Below are 17,575 nucleotides of genomic sequence, written 5' to 3'. Positions count from 1 at the left end.
TCGTAAAATAACCTACTAAAAAAAATCTCATTGCATAATGTATGCACCCCAATTTTTGACAATAATATGTAGGAAGAAAAATCCTTGCATAATGTATGCTTTACATTTTCAATTGCTACCTGTGGTAATGTACAATCGTAATGTTGGATGCATTTCTCATGTTTAAATTTTTAAAACAAAGAATTAATTCATTGCGATTGGTTCTTTTAAAATGCAAAAATGGATTGTAATTGGTTCTTTTTAATAGTTTAAAAACTTTCAACGTGCTATGAGTAGGTTAATGTCGATTGTTGCTTACTTCATTTGTGTTCTGTGGTTGTTATCATGTTGCTTTATAATGAACCTCAATAAGTGTAAATATTTACTCGGCAAGTTTGAAGTTAAATGTAATTAAATTTGCAGAAGTTCACAGAAATAGGGCCACCGGTCTAAATGCAATATGCGTAACTATTGAAAACGAAACAGAAACTTCTGTCGTACAATCAATCATATTCAACATTACTTGAATATCCAATGTCGAAACCAGTTGTGATTATCACGTGGGATGTAAAGTGGTTATGATTTTTTCCCCCTAAAATTTTTTCCTCGCATCTAATGCACACCCTCAAGTTTTAATAAAAAAATTATGGAAAAATTTGCGCCTATTACGTAAGTAAATATGGTAATCTTTAAACAAAGGTCATTAGAGTCTATGGTCTTGAACCACCTTTCAGCGAGGTTTGTTATCTCGCAATGGTACCATTTTTTGGTTTTTGATATGAAGAATTTGGTGATACCTATTTCAACGGCTGCAAATTTTGGAAACTGGATCGAAACAGATGGTAATCTGAAGGCGCAAGATCAGGGCTATATGCCAGGTGTGTAAGCAGTTCGATTCCTCCCAATTCCTCGATTTTTTCCATGGTTGTTTAAGTGATACAGGGTCTTGCATTGTCCTGTTGCAAGATAACTCTATTCCAATTAACTAATTCTGGGTGTCTCTGTCGCAAAGCTTCATGAACTCATTCTAGCTGTTGAGAATAAAGATCCATATCGACTGCATGTATGTTCAGAACAAACTCCCATGAATCACACCTTCAAAATTCCACCAGACATATAACATTACTTTGGGTCTGAACCGATTTTGTTTAAGATGACTTTGGTAGCTGACAGGGATCGAGCCACTGTGTCAGGGTTGTGGTAATATACCAATTTTTCATCACATGTCACAATTCTGATAAATAGGGCTAGGATTTTGAAGCAATAGGTTGGCTTAAACTAGATAAGAAAAGAAATTTACATTCACTTCTCTTTCTCTTCGAAATCTTGAACTCTTCTATTCCTTCGTACCTGTCGTCTCGCTTCACTTACCTTTCTTCCCACCACAATCTGAACACACGCTCTCGCCATGAAACAATACTAACAATACCATCCCATCGCACCTCCTCATACTCATCCTCTTTCACAATAGCCCTGCCAAGACTTTGGAATTCGTTACCTGCTAGCATCAGGGACTGTCGAAATAAAATTCAATTCAAACGCAAACTTACTAGGCACTTGGTCAGTAATTGAGACTCGTTCAGACATGGTTTCTTGTAAATAGTTCTTTTAATCTACCACAAAATATCTCAATATCCGGTAATTTCATCACTATAGAATTCTGTTATTGTAGGTTTAATTTGTAATTTAGTAAATACAAAAATATTCTTTGTTCTTAACTTCTATGATAAAATGTCTAGCTTTCATTAATCAGGTATTCTTGTCGTACTTTAATTTTTATTGTAATTGTAATTGTAAATTTAATATTAATTGTAATCTTATTGTTCATGTTATAGTTGTAATCCCCTGGTAGAGGGGCAGAGAAGGCCTGACGGCCTTATCTCTACCAGGTTAAATAAATAAATCTAATCTAATCTAATCTAATCTAAAATTGCATCTTTTTTATAGTAAGCCAGAAACATAGCTGTTGTATGTTATGTGATAAACTGAGTGTTTTAAGACATATTTGTTAGGGCATATTTTTTGCATTTTTTGCCTGTTTCAAGTCATAAGAGCATCTTTTGTTTTATTCGATCATTTTTTAGGCATTTTCATTTAATTTTGGCCATAAATCCCCAATATTAATGTAAAATAATATTTATTTCCTTCGATATTTTCTTTATGTATTTTGTCCATTAATACCCATTATTTTGTATAATACTCGTATTTTAATCATTTTTCTACACAAATATTGCCATTTTAACGTAGTATAGCCCATGTAATGGATCAGTCCAACTACCCCTTCAATAAAGACTCCTCTATACCTGCTAATTCCGGATAAGAGTGGCCTTGTGGTAGACTACATGGAAACTAAAAGTAAAGTAAATCCATGGTGCTACAGCCCATGAAGACCAACCAGCCGACTGCTGGCCTCACGTTCATATGCCGAAGCAGAGGTGAACGATCATACATGGAAACTACATTAGGTAAAATAATTAATTAAAGTGTATTACTTAGAAAAAATTATGTAAAATTTAATTTAATTACTAGTCTAAATATTAAGTAGCGCAAAACCTCTTTTCCTACTAAGCCAATTATGTAAGATCAGTTTTTAGAGCAGTTTTAAGGGCATTTTTGAAAGATTTTTAGGTCATAAATGCATTGTTTTTAGGACATTTTTTTCATGATATATAGGTAATCAAAATCCTAGCCCTACTGATAAATCTATCATCCATGGAATTAGCGATCAGGTAATCATATGGCGAATCCTCGTCATGTCACCAGATTCCCTCTTGCTTTCACCAGTTCCATCGACATTAAATAACCTAATAAGTGATACAACTTCTATAAATAAAAACTTTTGTTTCAGGCAGTAAAAGCTACACACTGGTTGCCAGCACTGATAAGAAGACAGGAGTACATACACGGATTATCTGGACGTGTTGTTGGACACATGATTCCAAACACTTCCTCACTGGATCTCGAGATGGTAAAGTAGTGGTCTGGGGCCATAGCAGATCACCATCTGAGACTGGGTCAGCTCTTGGTCAGTACGGCGTTATTTCAAAGCCACTAGAGCTCTCAAATCAATCTGTGACGGCTCTGGCAGTGGCTCCAATGAAAGTCTCCTCTGATGAATATCTGATAGCTATTGGACTGGAAAGTGGCTACATTCACTTGTACAAGTGGTCGTCTGCTGCTGGAGAAACTGAAGAAAACTGGAAGAAATGTGTGGAACTTGACAATTCGTATCCTTTTTAATAAAATATTGGCCGTTTTAAAGCAATTGTAATGAACTGATTGCTATTGGTGTTGGTATGTGGAGGTTCATTGACATTCTGGATCTTATGTGCATCCCATATTACTCCTAAAATTACCGTACTTGGCAGTTGACTATGAGAAGTCGCTGACAACAGATGTCTTTGGTAAATCTAATCTTTCAGGTAAAGCTCCCTGTAAAGCAGGTTTGAATAATTTCAAGGGAAAAATTGTTCTGGGGCCGGGTATCGATCCCGGGACCTCTGGTTGAACGTACCAGCACTCTACCAACTTAGCTACCCGGGAACTCCACCTGACTAGATTTGCATAATATATACGTCACTGTGTACGTTAACAGAAAACCACAATTCCAAATCACACAGAGTTTGTGTGCACTCGTTGTGGGTCTCTGGCATTTCGTCAGCCCTCGCGAGTTGTGTGGATATAAAGGGAAAGGTTGAGACGGTGTCGGGTGGAGTTCCCGGGTAGCTCAGTTGGTAGAGCGCTGGTACGTTCAACCAGAGGTCCCGGGATCGGTACCCGGCCACGGAACAATTTTTCCCTTGAAATTATTCAGATGTCTTTGGTATTAATTTTGAATGGACACCCAAAAACAGCCCTTTTCAGGGCTACATAATTTTCCCAAATTGTATGCAAGAAACATAAAGTTCTGAGTAACATAGGTTGAAATTGCAAAGATGTAATAATAATAAAAAACAGTCACAGTTGAGGATCGAACACAGAACACTTTCTTTGCAGGCTGACAGTCTATCTTTCATCTATCAAGGAGATATGGAACGCATGAGTGTTACGTTGAAGTTAATTGGTATATACTAATATCATCTGATATCTATTAACAAGCATTTACATTATACATTATACATCAATAAATTTAAGAATGCAGTTATATTGTCAGACTCCAAAGCAGCTATTCTATCATTAGTCTCTAAACACATACCTTCATCTCAAACAGCAGAAATAACTAAAATGCTCTCTCAATTAATATCACTCAATAAAAGAATTGTATTCCAATGGATACCATCCCATTGTGGAATCCTGGGAAACGAGAATGCTGATGCTTTAGCAAAGAAGGGCAGCACTGCTACTTACAGACCTGTTACTAAATCTGCGTATTACTCTGTGAAAAGATTTATTAAATCTACATACTTAGACTTCAACAAACAAAATTTGATAACACAATCCCAAGGGAAAAAAATGGAACTCTCTGCATCAAAATCCACAGTTAATTCCCGATTTACCACGAAAATCGTCTGTAGCCGCATTTAGATTGGCAACAGGCCATGATTGTTTGGCCAAACACCTGCATAGAATTGGAATATATCAGTCCCCTAACTGCCCATTGTGCAACTCAAACCAAGAAATGGATTCGAAATCTGTGCTTCAGAGGCTGGCCATGATAATATCTTTGAAAAATATTGGAGTGCAAGAGGTCAAATGACTTTATTGTCAAACGCCTGGCATTAGAAAACAACAACATTATACATATAAATGCTAAGAGATAAAACAAGCAACATTTTATTTCCTCTTGCAGTGTTTTAATATGAACATGTTACACATATTCTGTGTTATACTGTAGTGAACTCTGTTGATTTAAAATGGAACTACAACCTTCAATATTGATACAGGCTATAGAACTTAGGAGATTGTGGAAAATGTTACAATGCTAAGCATCAAGTATTTCATTTTTTGTTCCTGTAAAATTTTAATTTGGCTCTTGCAACGTTTTTCTCTTTAGCTATTCAAATGTAGCTTGTAAACATTCTAATTTGTCCACTGATTTAGCTCTGTGGTAGCGCGTCTACCTCCAGACCAGCCAGCTCGGGTTCAATTCCCGGTGGGGTCAGAAATTTTCGTGGAAAATTTCTACCTCAGGACCAAAGAGGTGTTGGTACACAACTTCTAATCGCTAGATTATGTACCAATATGCCTGGGTTAAATTCCAAATCTCTCCACAGTGCATATGAAGAGAAGGTATATGTCACTGTTGATAGTGATTCGTCTGTTGGAAGGGGACGTTAAGCCTGAAGGCCCCCTTGGTGCCATTCGACAGGAGTAGGCTATGTGCTGGCACTGGGGTTCCCTTTCTCCTTTCCTTATTTTCATCATTATCTTCAACCATTCCGTGCACAACACTTACACAAACATTTATACATGCACTTACCCTAGCAATCATGCAAGTGAAGTGGGTAGACATTGGATACACATACATTCTAAATCTTGATTATGATCCATATACCAGTATTAAGGTTACCAAATTTTTTACTTCCAGTTTAGGGACACCTTTTGTTTCACAGAATTATCACTACATTACTATTACCATTGCTGTTGTTTTGCTATTGTTATTATTAGGCCCTATTATAATAATATTATTACCAAATTAAATTAAATTACAATGGTCATTTCATAAATAACGCACAGGTTGGTAGAACTATGAAGTGGATGACACAACACCAATGAAAATTACTTCAGTTACAATTGAAGTCTTGAGGAAGAAAACAGGACAATTTGGGAAGTTTATTAAAAAACAGGAACAGATTTTTCCCGGAGGCAAAAGTACTGTTCCCAGGAAACGGACGTATCTGGTAACCTTATTGTATATTATAACATGAGGATTAGTTTTAATTGCATTATTCTGCTTTATAAACATGTTGAATTTATGCCGACAACTGTACCTTTTGAAGCTCAGTTGAAAAAAACCCAGCCGGTCACTTTATGTTTCTATGGTTGTACAATTACTGAAATAATTGTGTCTTACAGAGCCAACAATGGTGTTCAACTGTCTGTAAACATATTTTAGTATAGATGTGTTTAAGTTCTTTGCTAGAGAGCTTTCTGTAACTAGCATAACTTTCCTTAACCAGTTTCACAGTGCTGGCCATCATCTGACAGTGAAGAAGCTTATGTTCCGACCTCTAGTGGCTGTTCGAAGTGGCTGTGATAGTGACATTCCTGACGTTCTTCAGTTGGCGAGTTGTGCTTCTGATCATGCTGTCAAAATATATAATATTCATATCAATAAATTGTAATATTGGTATACTTATGTATAATATAGATAATTTTTATAAATACAGCGCCTTAAACTTAAGACGCAACCCAAGCACCGGCAGGCGGGCCTTACTCTGTGCGGTAATGAAACTGCTAAAGGCCCTGACATGCATTCATTCTACCCGTATTTATGGTCTGTCCAAAACAACTTCCGACCTGACAAATGGCACCTTTAGCATGTTACCATGGCAACCATTCAAATCAACCAATCACGAGAGACGCGTAACCATAGTAACGGGATGGTGTTGCCCTGTCTATGTTTACAAGTTGCACGTGAATACCACGGTCTAGTGGTGAATACAGTGCCAGGAATGACTTTGAGTTGGCTGCTTAGCGCGTGCTTTGTGTGAATTAAAAATATTGTTTACTTGTATTATTGTTTTAGTGTATCGATAATTATTGTGTTTAAATTATATTACATGTATTATCTTCATTGTCATTGGTGGAGTGTGTGGCTAGTGTGTGTTTTCTAGTTTCTGCGAGAGTTTCTAAACAGGTGACTTGTGCAATGTTGGAAGGAAGGAAAGACAGGCAGAGAACAAAGAATATTGTACGAGTACAAGATGCCCTGTTAAAGAGTCAAGCGTGAGAGATGGTGTGTTATGTAAGAGAGTAATTTGGGAGGGAAAAAGATAATGGCGGGTCTCTTTTACCTTTGGCGCAAGTCATAATGAGAACTGCTGCTTGTGTTAAAATTAATAAGAGCACTGTTATCGATATTGGAAAAGAAAAAGGCCGTGCACATTTTTAATCATAAATATTTTTACAGTTTACAATTGTTTCAACGACTTTCTAACAATATTACATTGAAGAACACCGACACTCATAAAAGTAAACCTATTTTTACAGTTTACAGTCCTTTCCACGCTTTTCTAACAGTATTACATTGAAGAATACCACCACCACTACCACTAATGATAATTATAATAGACTAATAAAAATAATAATGTGTTCATCAAATTGGTTAGAAATGTATGTGTTCATGTCAGCTGTTCATTACTGCACTCTATCGGCAGCACACTCGCTTACACGAAAGATGGGCAACATGACAACACTGCTCCCCCTTCTCTGTAAACTGTCAAGTCGGAAGTAGTTTTGGTCAAGGTATAGTGTTAGTTTATAGTCTGTAAAATTAATTGGTGTTTATTACCTTAAGACATAAGATGTTCGAAATGATCTCTATGTAGCTACACACAAGATAGATTTTTTCGGACTCGCCTCTAAAAGTGCTCCGATACCATGAAACTTTTCCTCTGTTAGTATAATGCTCTCTTGTTTTTCTTCCTATCCAAATCTGAACCAGTGATAGAAAATTTTCTGAATAGTCTTGAAATCGTGGCCTTATTTGTGACAGTTGCATCAGGGAATTGACGAAATTTACGACGACAACTTTTGTAGAATTTCTTCTTCATTGAACTGTTGACTGCACATACAATCCATTAGTCTCCTTGAGAAGAGGGGCACGGGCTGGGGATTGCCCTTGGACGTAGACAGCTTGGATGTGTCCATTGTACTACTCAGAATGGAAAGTTGTACATGTTCTAAGGCCCCCCGAGCTAGAGATTCAAGCTAGTGGCCAAATTTATCTTTCTTTAACTGAGTTTTAATACTTTAGTTAGAGTGGATAATGGCAAAGGAAATGAAACGATCCTGAATGAGTTGTCACAATCAAAAATTTCACTTCTATCGCATAAAGTTTGAACTCTCAATTTTAACATGGACTTTCAGAGCAGTGGCCTACACAATGGTTGGAATAACAAGTACAGTACGGGTCAGCTTATTTAATACCGTAAGGGTGAAACCTAACCATTTTTCCCCTATATAGGAGAAAGGGTTTCCTAAATTATCATTTTGGCCATTCATGGGAATAAATCCCCGTTGGGCCCATTGTGTTATTATAATGGGCTTATTGTGCTTACTACTATTATACTGGGAATGATTTTGAAGACTGAACCTTTGCAATGGCGAGTCCTTGGCATCAACCCCTTTGATTAAATTACCCCCCTTTGATTTGATTACCTGGTTGGGTTTTTCCGAGGTTTTCCCCAAACCAAAAGGCAAATGCCGGGTAATATTTTGGCGAATCCTCGGACCTCACCTCATCTCACTACATCTCGCCAAAATATTGTAAAAAATTGCACAAAATTGTAAAAATTGTAGAAAATTACTAAATTGTAAAACTATAAAAATTTGTAAAAATTGTAATTGTAATAATGTAAAATTTTGACTTGTTCCACATCTAAAAGCTTCATTGCTCGTGTAAGATCTATGGAATAAAATAAATGAATGAATGAATGAATGAATGAATGAATGAATCTTGTAGATATTGTGACACAGTTGTAAGGTGCCATCTGTCAATACAGCCTGCACGTCTTAAGGTTTTGGTGAAGTCGTCGTAAATTTTGTCAAAAGTAAAAACACTCTCTGTACAGTGGTAAAGACTATAATGAAAACTAAACCTGACCAACCAATTACACATCTTACACTAACACTAACTGCATGCCGGGTCATACAACACCGCTGGGTTTTCCTGCTTGGTTTTTCTGCTATAGGGACTGGCCTATTGCCCACCTGCCTGCCATGACCAGGGTTGCATCTTAAGTTGAAGGCTCTGTAAAATCGTATACGCTACACCCACGATGAGATGAGATGATTATGTAGATTTGTAGAGATGTCACAGGGGAACCGGAGTTTCTGGAGGAAACCTCTGTGTTACCTACTTAGGTCATGGGCTCGTGCAACACAAATTATAAATTGGAAATACGCCAGGGATCGAACCCGGGTCCACAGGATTATAAATCAAGCATTCTAGCCACTAGACCACTGTGGTGGGTTTATTATTATTATTATTATTATTATTATTATTATTATTATTATTATTATTATTATTATAATGTCACCATCTTCACCACTGCCACTGCCACAGGTACTTAAGTTCTCAATGTACGAGTAGTAAGATAAAAAGCATCTAACCTGGAAATGAGCAGAGAGTAAGTTACCATATACTTGACTTCCAGGTAAGACTACTGGGTGTTCATTTCAAAGTGTGTCATGACGTCACTGTTGTGAGTCAGCGATCTGAAGCGAGTTTCAGCTTTTATGTCAGAGAAGTTGCCTATTAATCAAGGCGTTCAATCTGAACTTGAGAACGTGTATGGTATAACTTAAACGTCGTGGCGGCCTGTATGGTCTGTGTGCTACCATAACCTCTTTCGAACTGTGTTTTGCGCGGGCAAGTCGTACGCAGAGTATTTGTTATCATCGGTTGCGTACGGCAACATTCCATAACACAAATCCAATGCTCCGTGTCCATGTTGACCGTCCAAGTTAATGTCAACAAATACGGAAGTAATCATCTTAACCCTCTCCCCATATCCCTGTTTGAGTGTTAGAGAAGGCCGTATGGCCTTAACTCTGCCAGGTTAAATAAATTATTATTATTATTATTATTATTATTATTATTATTATTATTATATCCCGACAGTAAGAAAAAAACTCACCTCAGTACGTGTTTCCAAACAGTTCACATTCCTGCCAATACAGGTGTTACCATATGTATTGGTAAGTACTCTTCAGAATGAATGCCGTACTTGCTAGGCAACTTCTCTGCCACGTAAGTAATACACCTCTGTGGAAGTGTAGGAAGATTGAATTCTCTAGGCTCAATGACTAGCCACATGACGACATACAGCAAGCCATGACACACTTTGAACTGAACACGCAGTAGTTTATTCATAGAATTCTAATTTAATTTTTTTTTCATAGTAACCTTCTCAGTAGCACTTTTATGATGTACAGTCTTAGAAAAAAGTTTTGTCGCACAGATACCTTATAAGTCCCAGGAAGGAGGCAGTGTGCATGATGAGACATACAACGAAACAAAACTAATTTTATTACATGAACTAGTCCTTCTCTTGTGAACCAGGTTTCTTGTCCTCTGATCATGAGCACTGCCTCCTTTCTGGGACTTATAAAGTATCTGTGCAACGAAACTTTTTTCTATGACTGTACAGTAAAACGTGGGTTGTACGTAAATTAAGGGGAACAATTTAAATTGTGCATACAGCTTGTCCAAGTCAAGTCTGCGAGTGGGGATATCGGGATGGAATGTAGAGGCAAAACACAGTTGGCACATAGGTCACTTGACGCTCAGATTTCAACGTGTGCACATCGTTTAAAATACACTACGGAGCGCACGGATTTTTTGTCCTTGTCTTCAGATAAAGACAACAGTTACGCTGTCTCCCAGCCTCCCCCCCCCCATGCAACTTTCTCTCCTATGCCCACGCTTGCCAATCAGAACACCAAACCTCACTGTCAAGCAGAAGTAGAAGTACAGTCTATTTCAAAGCGTCTTAAATTGTTACCGCTCTATGAACTGAAGCGCAGTAGGAAAACTTTGCTGTCATATGAGACTGTACTGGTCTCCTCTCGTTACTACCTCCTTTCACTACAGACCTGCCTCCAACTTTCCCTCTCGGCTCGCAGACTTAACTTGGTCGAGCTGTACTAAGAATTATGGATAATACTGTACTATGAAATTGTTTCCTCTATCATGGACTCAGACTGTAAGATATCTTAATTATTAATTTTTGTATATTATACTTATTTATTACAAACCTCTTGCAATTTCACATTTTGCATAGTTTGGATTTGCTTCAACTTCTTTTATAAATCTAACTTTGTTTCTAACAAGTAGCTCTTCACTTTACCAGTGTTGGACGATGGATTTGAAAGTTGAAGAGGCAAAGACGTGACTGATGAACGGTTGCATTTTATGTAGTAAAAAAAAATATAGAGCCTGTCACGTACCTCATTAATGTTATATACTTGTACAACAAATTCACTCGATGATCCTCTTCCTTCACAAACCGATCACTGAACAGCTGCTACTAGAAGAAACTAGAGATAAATCTGCATTTATTTCTAAACTATCAATATATTTAATATGCTGTATAAATAAAAATATCTCGTAACACAAAAGGAAAAAATAGCAATAACATCTGCAAACAAGAGAAAAAGATCTACCAACATAAAACTTTTACGCATGGAAAAAAGAACTAACAATACATGACGCGATTTACTAAAGCTAAAAAGAAAGAAGAGCGAGAGAGAGCTTGCCAATACAGCCAAAAATAGTTGAAAGCAACCGAGACTAGTGATACACTTATCAGTGGTGAGTAGGATTTCTCCAAATTCGCCTTCTTTTGTGGGTTCTAGTCAGGTTTAATCACTCCGCTAACCAGCTATCTTATTGGATGAACTGCTGTTGCCATGGTTACCGGAAGGGAGAGTCATATAGTTGCCTCCGCTGTGCTGTTCTCGCATAGACAGTGCAGACTGCTCGATGTTGATTACACAGTTACAGCGCTATCTGTTTTCTTTTGGTACAATTACATTGAACAACAAGAATTTTGCTCCGACTTAAAACAATGTGTTCCTTATGGTTTGATGTGCGCTGAATCCGAAAATGCATATCTTTTCTTTGTATCACATAAGGTTTTTAAGATATACTATGATTTTATTTTTCGATAAGTGCTCCCCCAGGAAACATCTGGCGCGGTTTGGGGGTATTTATATCAAAACAAAAGCTAATGCATTTTGTGAGTTTATGACTTATTTCCGGTTTATTATGGTTGTTGGAATGTTCTTTTGTACTTCTAATAAATAAATAGATATTGATCCCTTCTATTAAGTAAATTTCATCAGTTCAAAGTGAAGTCTATGCAATGAACAAATAAGGGTGTGGTTATCAGTATTTAAAGGAAAAGTTTACCAGTTTGAGTGAAGACAAATTAAAAGAGGGCATTTTCATTGGTCCACAAATTCACAAAGTTATGGCTGACCCTTTGTTTGAGAAAAAACTTTGTTACAGAAAGAATGGCATGGCGATCTTTCAAAGACATTTGCTCAAAGTTCCTTGGAAATTCTAGGACAGAGAACTACATAGAACTTGTTGTGGAAACCATGTTAAGTGCATATGACACATGTAATATGTCTCTCAAAATACACTTTTTACATTTTCATTTGGATTTCTTTCCTCCTAACTTTGGATCGATAAGCGACGAGCATGGGGAAAGATTTCATCAAGAAATATCTGCACTGGAAAGGCGATATAAAGGAAGATCATCATCCAGCATGTTTTCAGGCTATTATTGGTTCCTTGTAAAATACAGTCCCGGGTCTAGTTATAAACAGAAATCATCCAGAAAATTATTTTAAATGTAAGTTCAAATTCCGAGATTTTTCTCATTATACGCATGAAATGTTTTTATTGTTGTTGTGTTTTAAACTATGTAACATCATTTTTGTATCCAGTACACATTTTTCAAGTATTATGAGGAATTTTGAATCCCTACTGTGTTGTAATTTTATCAGTAGCAGTGAAAAATTAAAAACAAATAAGGTCATAAAAAATTCAATTCATTTTCCCCGGAAAATGATACGTGATGGGGAAATTTGGATTTTAAATTCGTATTTAGGGCACACATATTAGTAATATTCATCTATTTTTATTTCAGAGCAAGACAAAAAGTAAAAATTTGTTGTTCAGTGTATTTGTACTATCTATAGTGAGCAGGCATCACCAACTGGATGTGATCGGCTTGATGTAACTGCCATCATACTCATTGAATAATGAAATTAATGTAAAAGGAAAAACATGTCACTCATTTGCTATAACTTGTTTATGATCTTGATTCAGCTGGGATGAATACTGTTAAATTGTATTCTGGTAAAATATTAGAGGAGACACAGCCTTCCTTGCCTCCCCAGAAAATCCGCCGCTGCTTTTTACTGTTTACACATGATTTCTAGACAGATGCTGAGTGGCCTACAACTGTTTTCAAATGTTTAGGACACATTCTGTAAGAAAGAAGATAAGCTATTATGTAAAGACAGAGGATGCTGGCTCTATATTCGCCAGGGCTGTATGAGTTTGCCACCTTGTCGGTACGAGTCCTGTAACCATGAGATCATTGATGTAAGGAGGCAGCAGTCTTCTCTGTCGCATGGCTTATATGTTCCCGTATCCTGCAGCTGACTTTGAGGATTGTGGGAAATGATAAAAATGTATTCAAAGTCATAACATAAATCATGTAAAACTTTGTATATCAAAGCAAACAAATATATGTACAATTGAAACTCGATTAAGAAAAAGAATTTCTACTTAGAAAAGAAAATGATGTACAAATAAATTACATACAATTCGGAATTAATTTATATGTAATTAAATGTAATTTTCTCTAGATACTGTTCATAATTACGTACAAACCAGAACTACATATATATTAACTGGGTTATGCATAACTCCAGGTTATACTGTACATGACAAGGCAAATTGTAATTCGTTATTTGTATCTGTTTTTTTATATTGAAAATATAGCTGTCATGGTGGTCTAATGGCTAGAATAGTGGACTATCATCCTGTGGGCCTGGGTTCGATCCCCGGTGTATCTCGTATTTATTATTTTTGTGTTGAGCAAGTCTGTGGTTCAGGTAACACAGGGGCTTTCTCTGGGACCTCTGGTTTCCTTGTGGCATCCCAACAAATCTCCATCATCATCCTATCTCATCTCATCACAGGTGTAGCATAGACCAGCTTTCTATTGCACATCTGGGCAACGATTCTGTCGGTAAATTGCTCTAAAGAACTGGTTTCATATGGTTGATAACGCAAGTCAAGTACCCGTCATTTTTGGAAAAGTATTGAAAATATTGTTTAGTGTACAAAATGGGAATTTTATTTTTCATCATCATCATCATCATCATCATCATCATCATCATCATCATCATCCTAACTAGGATTAGGCCGGTCTTGTTTTCTGTCCATCTCTTTTGAGGTCTGCTGATGGATCTTTTTCCGATTTTATTTTATTTTATTTTATTTTTAAAGAGTAATTTTACCAAATTAAATAGTTATTCATGTAAGTTGTGTGAAAGTGGAACTTTCGTACACTAGTGGAAAGATTATCAGCATGAGCGTTAAGCAGATTCTGAAATTAAACGAGTGCAAAAAAAGCCTACGCCATACACAAATTGCATACGTAATTTTATTTATTACCATAACAAAAGTCAACAATAACATTATGTGGATCATATGTGGAGACTAAAAGGAAGGCAGACAATAGGAAAGATTGAAGAATGCTGGTTTTGCAGTGAAAGACCTCTCCTTGGGTAGAAAACTGTAAATGAAAACCATAACAAGAAGACACATTTTGTGGAAGAATTTACTTATATATTACAGACTTTTGTACAAAGATAGAATTAATTTAATAATCTTCGATAGCAGTGCACGAATTTCAAGTACGGTAGCCTATCGATGCACTTCACACATGAATTTCTATAGTATAACTTATGCTGCCATAGTTCGAGAGCGTGTTTGCATTATGCGAAATATACACAAATATTACAATAAAGATTTTAATATATACAAAAACCTAAACACGTGTGTGATAGAAAATAGCACATATTCTCGAAGTAAGGTAAAAATATGAAATTTTGTTGATGTACTATGATTGGCTTTCGTGTTGTTTCAATGGGACTTTTTTACGTAGGGTTTATTTACGATCGTAACAGCTGTTGTTAAAGTTAGAACGGAAGACATTTAATGCGTGTGTGTTTATACTGGATATGTCATAGCATGTAAAAGTCGTGAAATGACACATTAGGTCACGTACACACATAATGGGAAAAATTTTAATCGTTACGCATCACGCTACGATTCATTTCGAAACAAAATGGCTGAATGCAGAATCACAGATGGCGTTGTGAAAATAAGGGGGTTGCAACTGAGCATGTACAAGGGTGATCAAGTGGGTGGTGCTTTTGGCGGAGAACATTTTCATACTGGTTCAGAACTTGATGCAGAGTTCTACCAGATGGCAGCATGTGTCAAATTTTATTGAACTTAGAGTCAGAGCTTTGCAAAGCGTCGGCAGCTGTGGTCGATAGTGACGGGGCTAGGCGTTTGGTGGGGAAAATCGGTGTGATTTGATTGAAAACTGGAATCCTGATATTGCATTATGGCCGTGGAAAATGCAGTTAAAACGTAAAAAATGTTGTGGATATACTGTGGACTGTTCCTGTCTCTCGTGGGAGCTCCTGGGCCGGCGAGCACCGTTCCCCTGTCAAAACGAGGTAAGCGCTTCCCCGATTTTAATTAACCCAGATTATAATTAATTTTTACCCGTATATAGTTTCCACCCCCCACAGAAACAGTGCAGTGTTCCGTGTGACGATGCCGTTCGATTGTGTTTTTTTGCGAAGTGCTTCGTATTACCTAAAATTTTATCGGAGTGCCGGCACGGACTGTAGTTACCGCCATCGGACCATTTGACGTTTCGTAAGTCGTGCTCGGCAGTCTAAGCAGTAGGCGCTATGTTTTGTACGATACCATAACGTATCGAGCGCATGTTAGGAAGTGCATTGATACTGTTTTACAGAATGTGAATAACAGGATGACGGATTTCGTGACTGACGGCAGCTTTAATCTCTGTAGCAGTGATGCTGTAAATGTACCTCATAAAAAATCACGCAATTTGCTAAAACCAGATTATATGTCCTAGTGTCAGCTGAGAGTGCAGATTGCAGTGGACAACCTGAGAATTTAGGACGCTGTCAAGCTTGTGAATAATTCAGGAACAAAAGCTATTACTGACAGTCGTACAAAATTATCCAACCTGCACTGAGATTTATTACGGCTATCAAATTATCTCTTTTACTACACCCACAGGAATGGCTACTTTATGGGGAGGATCGTCATGTATTCAGGATTAGAATTCCTTAATGTTTTGTATCCGCCGTAACGTCCTCCCGACGAGGTAGTGTAGGCTATAACCTCATGATAGGTTAAGACTCCTGTAATTTCCTGCTCATTGACTGTTGGTATAACGCTAGAAGGAAATAATTGAGGCAATGTTACAGTGTGGAAATTAATCCTTTCCCACTACCACCTCGCCCTGCTCCTCGCTAGGCAACTGTTCCTTGTTTCTGTGGTAACTATATGCAAATTTTCTTCCATCCCCTTTCCTCCTACCTCCTTCCCCCTTCTCTTCTTCGTTTCACTCGATTTTCTATTTAGCATATTTCAATGGTGGTGACACAGTTTGCATAGTAACATCATGTTAGTTGTTAGGTATCATTGTGTCCCTCATAGACCGTCTATAGATAGATTGTGCAGACCAAACACCTCGACAGAAGTGTTTTTCATTAGCCATGCAGAAAATCAAAACGACAGGGGGTGCGTTATGTGGGTCATATATCCCCGTTAAAAACTCTCACAATAGTGTGTCTCTCTTTTCGGGTCAGTTTGACGTTTGTTCAGTAAGACAACATGAAATGTTTGCATAGGAACCCGATTTTCATTATATTGGAAGAAAAATATAAACAAAATTTAATAAGTGCCTTAATTTTATAAATACAGAAATATGAGAACTCTGGTTTTAAAAACGTCATGTAAGAAAATGTATTTATTGGTTTCTGTTATTTTTTACCTTTAATTGAAGCTTGTGAGACAGTAAGAAATGTGCCCCTGAATATTAAACTAAGAGTTCTGTTAAAATTATAAAATAAAAGATTTTAGTTGTGGAATAAATGTTTTATTTTGTCTTTAAGTTTTTCTTAAACAACTTTGTTCCGATTCAAAATTTCTCTCTGTATCAATTATTTTTAACATTGTTTTTATTTACAAGTGTTCAGAGGAAAAATGCTATATATACATTACATTCTACTAAATCGTGATAACGTCATGTTTTTCTGATATTCATTCATTTTTCCACTTTATGCCCCCTTTGACGCTTTAATTCACACTTGTGAAGTACGCTATTTTACCAAAAGGACAAAGACAGGCGTTGGAAACGATATTGACATTAAGTGTCGCTAAAATAACACGGCGCAGCAAAACGAAATCAGACAGGAAAACAACAAGGATTAATATAAAGCTGATTAAATTTTCAACTTTTTTTTACTGTGTTAATTTTTAGATAATTACCCGGCTGAACAGTTTTGAAGTGTTGTTCTCCATTGTCCAAAACCTATAAAACGGTTTCACGAATTCAACACAAGGGTAATTTACGTATTATATTTTTATTTTCATACGCTTCTCATTCTTTTTCTGTGCCACAGTTTAGACCAATTTAAACCCGTTTTGACTCTCATTTTTAATTTAAACCATTGAAGTTATTACTGAAATATAATTTTAATTTGATGTAGGCCTATTCAAAGTATCCCAAAACTGTGATAATGCAATATATTTTTCGTCATTCTTCTTATTATTTTTATAATTCAAAGTTTC

General features: G+C 36.7%; 1 protein-coding gene across 1 annotated transcript in view; it reads left to right on the top strand.

The window, feature by feature from the left end:
• Nucleotides 1-6,277, top strand: part of Elp2 (elongator complex protein 2) — a 31,371-nt gene extending 25,094 nt beyond the window's left edge. The window contains exons 11-12 of the mRNA XM_069819547.1: nt 2,828-3,206; nt 6,107-6,277. Of these exons, the coding sequence (XP_069675648.1) occupies nt 2,828-3,206; nt 6,107-6,263 (536 nt within the window). The 3' untranslated portion in view covers nt 6,264-6,277. The remainder of the gene's footprint in view (nt 1-2,827; nt 3,207-6,106) is intronic.
• Nucleotides 6,278-17,575: the final 11,298 nt, after the last annotated feature.

The sequence above is a fragment of the Periplaneta americana genome, chromosome 1 (assembly GCF_040183065.1).
Source record: "Periplaneta americana isolate PAMFEO1 chromosome 1, P.americana_PAMFEO1_priV1, whole genome shotgun sequence".
NCBI classification, from domain to species: Eukaryota; Metazoa; Arthropoda; class Insecta; order Blattodea; family Blattidae; genus Periplaneta; species Periplaneta americana.
This window is presented reverse-complemented; position numbering and strand designations above follow the sequence as displayed.